The sequence below is a fragment of the Arachis ipaensis genome, chromosome B7 (genome assembly GCF_059453495.1).
Source record: "Arachis ipaensis isolate K30076 ecotype BB chromosome B7, ASM5945349v1, whole genome shotgun sequence".
Lineage (NCBI taxonomy): Eukaryota > Viridiplantae > Streptophyta > Magnoliopsida > Fabales > Fabaceae > Arachis > Arachis ipaensis.
Window position 1 is genome coordinate 9,738,346 of NC_142442.1, and position 9,619 is coordinate 9,747,964.

General features: G+C 34.6%; 2 protein-coding genes across 2 annotated transcripts; one reads left to right on the top strand and one right to left on the bottom strand.

Moving 5' to 3' along the window:
* Positions 1–2,369: 2,369 nt before the first annotated feature.
* Positions 2,370–5,550, top strand: LOC107609347 (dolichyl-diphosphooligosaccharide--protein glycosyltransferase subunit DAD1). Its single transcript, XM_016311276.3, has 5 exons — positions 2,370–3,848; positions 3,940–3,987; positions 4,673–4,760; positions 4,952–4,995; positions 5,250–5,550. Exons 1-5 carry the CDS (start codon positions 3,765–3,767, stop codon positions 5,331–5,333), a joined length of 348 nt encoding a protein of 115 aa, XP_016166762.1. The 5' UTR covers positions 2,370–3,764; the 3' UTR covers positions 5,334–5,550.
* Positions 5,551–6,237: 687 nt separating this feature from the next.
* On the bottom strand, positions 6,238–8,070 carry LOC107609969 (transcription factor bHLH51). Its single transcript, XM_016312031.3, has 2 exons — positions 7,443–8,070; positions 6,238–6,958 (listed from the first exon to the last, which is right to left on the bottom strand). The coding sequence occupies exons 1-2, from the start codon at positions 7,731–7,733 to the stop codon at positions 6,479–6,481; spliced, it is 771 nt and encodes a 256-aa protein (XP_016167517.1). The 5' UTR covers positions 7,734–8,070; the 3' UTR covers positions 6,238–6,478.
* Between the last annotated feature and the right edge of the window lie 1,549 nt (positions 8,071–9,619).

A 9,619-nucleotide genomic window follows, 5' to 3' on the forward strand; every position in this document is an offset into this window, starting at 1 on the left:
CTTTGTTATTCTGCGAAATAGACAAGAACCTAGTTGGTAGTTCACTCTAATTATTTTTTGTTTCTATATTATTTTTGTGAAAAACAAATGATACACAAACCTATTTTTTTGTTTTTCTGATCAATAGTGCATGCAACCAAGGTGGATGGACATGGGAACGTACAGATACAGGGTTGTTGTCATGGTAAGATTTTTGGGGTTCGTAGAAAATATTTTCTGTGGTCTTGAATTAGGGCATCAATATTTTTGTGGGTTAACACTCTTCTCTAATCTACTTTAGAAAAGACAATTAGTTAGGTACAAATATCTTAAATGAAGCTTCAATTTAGTGTGTGTAAGTGTATATGTCCTAAGGGTGTTTAAAATTAATCCAGACCGAATTAAACCGATCAATCGAATAAAAAAATCGAAAATCGAATAAACCAAAAAAATTGAAAAAAAAATGTTTTGCAATTTTTTGGTTCGATTTTCGGTTCTAACTATGAAAACTCCAACCGAACCAAACCAAATCGGTGGGATAAAAAACCCTAAACCAACCCCACCCACTCCTGACCCCCCCCCATTTCCATTTAGCGCGACCCCTGTCACCTAGTCCTAATGTCACGCCTCCCACCCCCAATCGAAAGTTCCAAACTTAGCGCTCTCCTCTCACAGTCGTGCTCTCTGCAGTCTTTATCGGTGCGCTCAGCCACCCACGTTCTCTCTGTAGTCGCGCTCTCCTCTCATGGCGCCCAGCCACCCACGTTCTCTGCAGTCACGCTCTCCTCTCACGGCGGCGAACCCACGTTGTTGCAGCATCTCCCAACGCCGGCGAGAGACCGTTTCTCCCACCACCTCGCAGTGAAGCCTTCCTCCCAACGTCGCCGAACCACTTCGCGGACAGAGCACCACGAAACCCTTGCCAGATCCAGCACCACCCTCGCCACCCACAACACAACACCTCCCAGTCTCCCACCCAGCCACCGATTCAAGTCAGATATGAAGCTCGAGCCACCGAGTCAGGTATGTAATTTGACTAATTTCTAACTTGCTGATTCATTGTTGCTGACTTGCTGTTTGTTGATTCATTGCTTACCAATTGCTATTTATTGATTCATTTTTGCTATTTATTGATTTATTGCTGACTTGGTATTGCTGCTGGTTATTGATTCATTGTTCGATTTATTGATCTCAATATGGTAAAAAGATAAATTTGAATAATGAAAAAATAGAAGCATGTTTGAAGTATTAGATTACTTCCGTCATTGAATCTAATGATTTAGTATATGTCATGAGAAACTGGATATTGTTGAAACCAGGAACGGTCTTCCCAGCAGCGTCGAGCCACCGACCCCAGTTCCCACCGAGCCACCCAGCACAACACCAGCTAGCAGCCTTCTTTCCGCTGATTCAACTGAGATATGGAGCCCGAGCCTCCGAATCAGGTATGTAATTAAGTAATTTAACTAATTTATGTTCAATAAATCAATAATCATTGATGGATTGTTGTTGGTTGTTGACTTGTTTATTTTATTGTTGTTGCCTTACTGACTTGTAAATTGTTTGATTTTGTAAACAGGATCTTGATTTGTAAATTGCTTGTAAATTGATTTTGTTGTTTAATGTATTTGTTCATGCAGTTTGATGTTAGTTCAAGTGAGAATATGGGTGACACCAGATTGCCGATTTCAATAGTGTATTTGTATTTGTTGATTTCAATGTATAAGATTTTGTAAAATAGTATGGTAGTATTTTTTTTTAATCGATTGAAAAAATCGAACAAACCAAACCAAACCAAACCGAAGCGTAGTTTAATTAGACGATCGGATCGGATGACATTTCTCTCAAAAATCAAACCAAACTACATTGCAAACACCCCTAGAACTATGTCCAAAAAAAAATAAAGCTTCAATGTATATTGAATTAATTTTTAATTTATTAGACTGAAAAATATCATGGAAAACAAACAAAATTACCCTAAAACTAACACTGCACAACAAACACAACATTTTTTACTTATCCCATAGTTAACACGATCTCAAAACCTGCGTTCAAAATTCTTTGTAGTTGTGAAAGTCACAAGCACCCACCTTTCTCCACTATAACAGGTTGTTCAACCAAATGCAATAGAGGATATAGAGATAGAGAGAAGAGGCAGTTGTAGGGCAGGGAACAAAATTTAATAATAATGATGTTAGATAAAATAATTTTTAAAATTTAAAAATATTATAATAAATATAAATATAAAAACTAAAATTAAAAATTTATTAATGTATGATGTCATATTAAATTTTTAAATTTTAATAAGTATAAGATAATTTTAAAAATTTCACCTCAAATGCTTTTAAAAATACTAATCTTTTAAAAATGACAAGCAAAAATATAAATATATAATTTTTTAATTTTTTTATTGTTCACCAGAACTAAATTTTATTTAAAGATTTAATACTAGTTAATAAATTATTACACACATATTATATAAGGTAAAATTTAAATACTCATTACTTATTACCAACTCAAATTAATTTATAATTTTTTAATTTATTAAATAATTTTTTTAATTTACTAAACACACAACAAAATACTTAGAACTTTTTACCGCCGCAACCCTTTTACTTTTTTTGGTCAGATCCAGGCCAGCATCCTGGAAATGTGAGCTCCAACCCGGAACCCGACCCGCCTTTCAAACTTCATCTTCCCTCTCTAGTCTGCGTATGTGCGTCTCTCCAATCCTCCAGGCAGACCTTCATCCGCTGCAAACATGCCGCTGTCCCCCGCTACACCACCGTCTCCCGCTTCGCTCGCTTCTCCGTCATAGGCCGCTTCACCGCCGTCGCCCAAACGGGTTTCTCGCACCAACCCTAAACCTTTTTATGGTCTTGGGATAAGTCCAAATTACCGTACCCGAACCCACAACCCCAAACTGATCTTCTCTCTCACGGATGTTGAATCTTGGCGCCGAGAAGCACTTCCATGGCCACCATGACTTTACCATGCTTAACCCATTATCGATTGATTCTCGAGTTTGGAATCAAGAAGCGAAACGGTTGATGAGGTCCGAATCGGTCTCTCTGTTGGCTTCACCTCGGCAAGAAGCTCCGCCTCAGAGGTTGAAGGGATTGATTCCGTTGAAGACGTAACGCCGGTCCATGCTCAACTCACGCCGGGGAACTCCATTACATCTTCCACCCAAGCTTCGTACCCTTCCTTGCTGCTACTTCGATCTCTGCCTGGTCCATCCCTTGCACGCCATTGTTCGACAAACCTTGCGCGGATAACTTGAACTCTCCGTGTCCACCGTAATGTTCCTCTTTCTTCCGCACGCTCCTTCATTTCTTGGACCCTGAATGAATGAAGTTGCCACTGCACTTTTCAGTCAGGTTTGTTCGCTGGCGCCGCTCTCACTGACGCCTCGTTGCAGAGGGTACGGGAGGTGGCTCTCCTCCGGTGGTCATTGATGCCTCCTCCGGTCTGTAACCCTATGCCTGGTGTGTAGCAATTGTAATCTTTTATTGGGCCTTAATTGGGCCGAACAGTAAAGCAAACTCTTAAGGGGATCCAAAAAAACAATGTAGTGAAAAGACAAATTTATCCTCATACCTTTGGGGAAGACGACGACTATAGAGACTAAAAACCGAGTGGCAGTGGAGTTGAGTTTTCATTTCAACGCTGAAAAGAGTGTTAGAACCCAGTGAAGAAGATACAGAGTGTCGTTCCTATTCTTGTTCCAATTCCGAATCGGAAGACAAGGATTTGCATTGCGATCTAAGAAGAGAGAAGAGAAAATGGCGAGGTCAACCAGCAAGGACGCACAAGACCTCTTCCGTGCGCTTTGGTCTGCGTATTCCGCAACTCCAACAAATCTCAAGGTGACTCTCATTCTCTTTCATTCTCTCTCTTTCGAATAATTTTCACAAACAATTGAAATTTCCTTAACCTCCGATTCGTCACTCTCTGTAGATCATTGATCTCTACGTCATGTACGCTGTTTTCACCGCTCTCATCCAGGTAATTCAACTCTAGATCTGTCGCTGTTTTTCATCAGATTTAGGGTTTCGCTATAGAGAATATTAGAACAATTTCATTACTCATTGATGATGAGTTTTAGGATTTTAGATGGTTTAGATATCTTCAATTCGTTAGGGGATATTGATTGATTTAGCCTGGTGTATGTTTTAGGCAGTGACATTAATGTTATGTTTATTTTAAATTTATACAAATTACAACTGTGAGGCTAATTTGTTGGAGTATGTTGGGGAATGTCAGAGTTGTCTCAGCTGAATATTATACTTGCTAATGTTTAGATTACATTTCTCCTCACTTCCTATGAGTATGTAATGTAATGAAGCTACAAAAACAGTAGTGAGAAATAAGTATTTCAGGGATTTGAGTTCTTTATTTTGCTTTCAGTTCCTTTCTCTTAGTCTGTCTCCTTTTTGGATTGATGTAACAGATTGCTTCTTGCTTTGCTCATGTCAGTTAGTCTCTACACACTCTTTTCACACCATTCCCCATTTTGGGATAGTTTGTTGTGGATTGATTCTGTTAACATGATGTGGATGCATTAAGCTCTATAGATGTGCAATAATCCCTTGTAACTGGTGTATACCTTAAAAATGAATGAGATGAGGAAGTTATTTTCAATCTTCAAGTTCAAATTTTAAGAGCGTTTCATTTTTTTGCTCATGAACAGGTAGTTTACATGGCTTTGGTGGGATCATTTCCATTTAACTCCTTCCTTTCAGGAGTACTTTCTTGTGTAGGGACTGCAGTTCTGGCTGGTAAGAGGAGAAGATATATAAACAGTTGGTTTATCTAGTTATGCATATTCACATACAACGCATGCACACACTCACACATAGACATATGCTTTGAGTACACTGTGAGACCTTGAAGCCTACTACATGCATAAACATGGATTGGCTCATTCTTGTGTTTCTTATAATTGTTATGCTCCTTTATTTTTTTCCAGTTTGTCTCCGTATCCAAGTGAATAAAGAGAACAAGGAATTCAAGGTAAAAATCCCTTTCATGTCTTTTTTGATCTGTTAAGGTGTATGAGTTGGATTGAAACTTCTAATTGCCCTTTCAAGATGCTGGTTTCGTTTATTCATACTATTTTAAACACCTTGCATGATAATGTAGGTTTGAAACTTGGCAGATCAAAGCATAACAGAAATGATGAAATTAAGTGATATGTTTGTTGTCTGCGTTTTAGTTCCTTCACTTGACATATTCTTACAAAACTTTGCTTATGCGTGCTACTGTAGGATCTTGCTCCTGAACGTGCCTTTGCAGATTTTGTTCTCTGTAATTTGGTTCTCCATCTGGTGATCATGAACTTCCTTGGTTAAATTGGATTTGTGTGGGGTTTTGCCTCCAATTGAACCCCGAAGGGTTAAAATGAAAAGTAGAATACCTGGACCTTGTTTTTGTTATAGTATAATTTGTAGATTCAGTGACATTATGAGTCCTTGTTTTGAACAAAGAGATGCTAGATGTTTACTATGCGATCTTTTACATTAATTTTTGAATGGTGAATTACTCATGGTGTTGACTTTGATGTCTAAAGATGAGTCTTGGTACTACCTTTAAAAAGAGTCTAGCTGTAATCTAATTTTTTAATTGCTCTCTCTCTCACTCTCTAATTGTGTATGAAATAGTGCCTCCATCTTGATCACATAATCACATTGGAAGAAATTTATAAATTTCATGCATGTCAAAGCTGTCCCCAAGCAGCAGAAGACAACACAAAATATCATGGATAATGATTTGGGATCAAAAAGATCAGAACAGATAAGGGTATATGAAACATTGATCTGTTCAAAGATAACTAAGTATCTAAATTTTTTTCCCCTTTTATTGTTTTAGAATATCGATTTTTTGCAGTAGGCTAGTACCTCATTGGATCGATTTAAACATGGAACTATTGTTTATTTTATGGGTTTAGTTAAAATGTATTTAAAAAGCACATGTTAATATAATTATTAGTAGAAGTTTATTTATTTTTTAATATATATATATATAACAAATTCATTAAAAATTTAAAAATTGTATATTTTTCTTGGATTCTTTAAAGTAAGAAAGTTGATAAAATGATAAAGTGAAGGGTTAATCACTATTGATTTTGTAACTTCTATAAAATGTGTATTTCACTATCGTAATTTAAGAGTGATTGATTTTACAATTCATCATTTTACCAACTTTTTCACTTTACCCATGTTTGAGAGGGGCCAGCCGGCCAGCTTCCAAACAATGTATCAAAATTCATTTTCCTATTTTAGAATGACAACTGTGATACATTGAACTTTTTTACTTAACGTTGCCACAATAATTGGAGGCACAAGACCATCACTTTCCTTGCAAAATAAACTTGCTTTTTATACCTACCTAATAATACTAATAGGTATACAAATTCAAAAATGAAAAATAAATGATTTCACCTACTGAAATTGACCCTCTCTAATAGGAGGTAAAATAGAATAAAAAATTGTAGAAATCACTGTATGAAATGTGAAGGCAAGAAGAACCTTTGCCTCTTACTTCTTGTGGGACAATTTGATGTCATGGATGATGAAGCAATTTTGTTAACAGCAGATTTCAGTGATTGTTTGAGAGTGTTAAGGCAAACACCATCACCACCTTCTTCATTTTCCTTAGAGCATAGCACCAATATGCTCTTGATTCTGCCACCAACACTTGCTATGTCAGCTTTAACTGCTGTGAGACTCAACCCTTTTAGGACTTGAATGAGTTCACTGAAAAGTTCTGGTCTATCATCACAGCAAACTGAAATTACAATGTTGTGCTTCAGTATCTTCACTTTAGCATAGCTTTCATCTTGATCAGGGTCACACTCTATTATTGTTACTTCATCAGTTTCACTTGGAACTGTGATGCTTTTGCTCACATCCATCGCTTTTCGCTTTAGATCCTTCACATGATCTACTACACTCCCTAGTAATGCAGCCTTGTCCATCTGCATCCGCAACAAAACTTAATTAATTTGATTCTGCTTTTGTAGTATTCATTCCGGCATAATTCAAAGTTGAACTTATATTATTTTTACACTTCTAGTTGAATTGATTTTGAAAGCATAATCAATTATGGAATTTATGCAGTCTAGAAAACAAAAACATGTATAGCTTCTCTAGTTTTCTATCTATCAAGGTTGATGAAGTAGAATTCAAATGCTTTAAGTTCTATCATGGAACCTATTAAAGCTATTAATAGCATAAACTAATGATACCTTGCATATCATGTCATTTTCCTAAGGTAGGTAATTTCTATTTTCTTACTAGAATTCAATGGGTGAAAAAGAAGAAAAAGAAAATCTAAACTCTGAATAGCATAACTGATAGAAGTAAAAGTAAACTATATGCTTTGCCAAAAAGGAGAGAAGTAACTAACTATGTCTATGTCTATGACACTATTGGAATATGAATTTTGAAAAACAATATTACCTTATCAGACTTAGGAATCAGTTTTCTAAGAGTTGCAAGCTGTGCATTGATCCTGTCCCTTCTTCTTTTCTCTGCTTGGCTATGGCTCTTAGAAGCACTTGCAGCTCTATCTTCTGGAAACCCTTCAAAGGCTAAAGGCCATGGATATTGGAATTGAAGAGAGGCAAAGGCTGAGTCATAGGCATGAGGCACTATCTGTGTTGGTACTGAAAAGGAAGGATTATTGTTACTGTTTGGTGCAGAGTTGTTGCATTGAGATTGAGGCCATCCAGAATAGTAGTAGTTTTCCATATTCAATTCAACAATAATGTGAAATCATTTCTAAAGCTTCTTCTTTGAGTTCTGATCCCTTTTATTATCTCTCATTCACAACCACTGTTTACTTAAATGTGTGGGACTTCTTGTTATCTTTGATGGTGATTGGTGTCATTATGCAATTAAAACTTTAATGGGGTCAAATGAAAATCATGTTTGGATGTATCTGCCTGTCACTTCAGCTAGATAAATTCTCCCTCTAATAATAAATCTTGTGGATTTGGACTTCTTATAGAATCAGAAGTTGAAGGAGAAGAAAAAGGACCAAAAGAAGGAAAAGGTAATCTTATATTTGAGAGTGAATGCCACATACAGGGAGAGTCTCAAAATATTTGATACTCATGATAAAATCAAACTTATATACCCACTTTTTTTCTTTTTTTGTTATTATCACTTTCCAAAAAATTTCAAATATTCTAAGAATATTGGTATTTCAGTTTATTTAATTATTGATTTTTTTAATATATAATATATATTTTATATTAAAATTAACGACTAAAATTATTAAAATATCGGTATTTTTAAAATGCGAAAAATGCTTTTTAACTAATATACCTATTTAAAAATAAAATTAAAATTACATAACTTCTTATTTTTGTGTGATAAATAATTGAGATACAAAATTGCTGCAATTCTCCAACACTACCAAAAAATGACCATTAAAAAAAATTAAAAAATGAACAAATTAAAAAGAGTATATTTTGATGGTGCCTATCTTTTATGTCAAATTTTGAGATACAAGCAATGTTATGAAAGTGAAAAAAGGATTATGGTGTGGCCTAGCCTAACAGGTCTTATCTTATTTAGGATCCTTGCTGACTAAGCATTGGAGCAATAAATGAAATAGTGCCAGCAAGTAGTGCTGGGAATCACTGTTGAAACTTTGTTATCACTTGACCTTGTAACAGTAATAGAGAGATCAGAGATGTAGTGGATTGTGATCAGTATCTTATTCTTTCTATCTATAACCACAAAGTTTTTTGTCTGTTCTGATTGTAATAAACTAATAATAAGCATTGGGATCCTTTTGTGGATTATGGTGCAGATCCTAATTGTACTTATCCTGAACTGAAAACTTTATTTGATTAAAGGTTTGTGTTTAGCCTTATTATGCTTTATTCACATGTCAAGATTGGAAGCCTTTTGTATGAAATTGCATTGTAATTAAGGATAAAGAGAAATTATTTTCTAAAATCTTCTATATAAATAATATTGGATAAACAATAAATATTCAAACTAACTATTGAATAAATATTTAGGGTTTATAATTCAGATTTTGAATACAACAATTTATTAATCATTCAACCTTTAAAAGATATTTAAATTCGTAACAGATTAGTTTTTGAATTGTCAAACACGGAGATATCATAAAAAATATATAAAAAAAAGCAATAAATATTCTATTAAGATTGTAAAACAAAAGGTAATATAAAATATTAAATATAAAATTAAGAGATCAAATAGTTAAATATAAGTAAATATTGACAAAACAAAATATGTTAGATGTTCAAATAACATTATCTTAATAAAAAATGTTAGGAACCAAGAAGGTATTAGCCAAAAACTAGTTAAATATCTCTGGGTGAATCCAAAATTTCTACAAATTAACATATATAGATGTTTCTTCTGCTAAGTATCAAAATGTTTCTTTTTCATACTAAATAGATATTTTTTTATATATTTTTCGAATTTTTTGTATTGGCTTCGAGTGTGAAGTGTGAAAAACGGGCTTGATTCTGCGCCGTGAACCTCGAAGCAGTTTTGGAAGTATATTACTCAAAAGTTGATTTTAATTAAGCAGTAATTAATAATAAATATTGTAAATTTAAAAAAAATTAAATTAATTAAAAATAAAATATAAA

Excerpts from the sequence above, each read along its gene's own strand:
- LOC107609969 (XM_016312031.3), bottom strand. The coding sequence starts at position 7,733 with ATGGAAAACTACTACTATTCTGGATGGCCTCAATCTCAATGCAACAAC. Across the intron at positions 6,959-7,442 it reads TGATTCCTAAGTCTGATAAG|ATGGACAAGGCTGCATTACT; the intron begins GTAATATTGTTT and ends TTGCGGATGCAG.
- LOC107609347 (XM_016311276.3), top strand. The coding sequence starts at position 3,765 with ATGGCGAGGTCAACCAGCAAGGACGCACAAGACCTCTTCCGTGCGCTT. Across the intron at positions 3,849-3,939 it reads CAACTCCAACAAATCTCAAG|ATCATTGATCTCTACGTCAT; the intron begins GTGACTCTCATT and ends CACTCTCTGTAG. Across the intron at positions 3,988-4,672 it reads TTTTCACCGCTCTCATCCAG|GTAGTTTACATGGCTTTGGT; the intron begins GTAATTCAACTC and ends GCTCATGAACAG.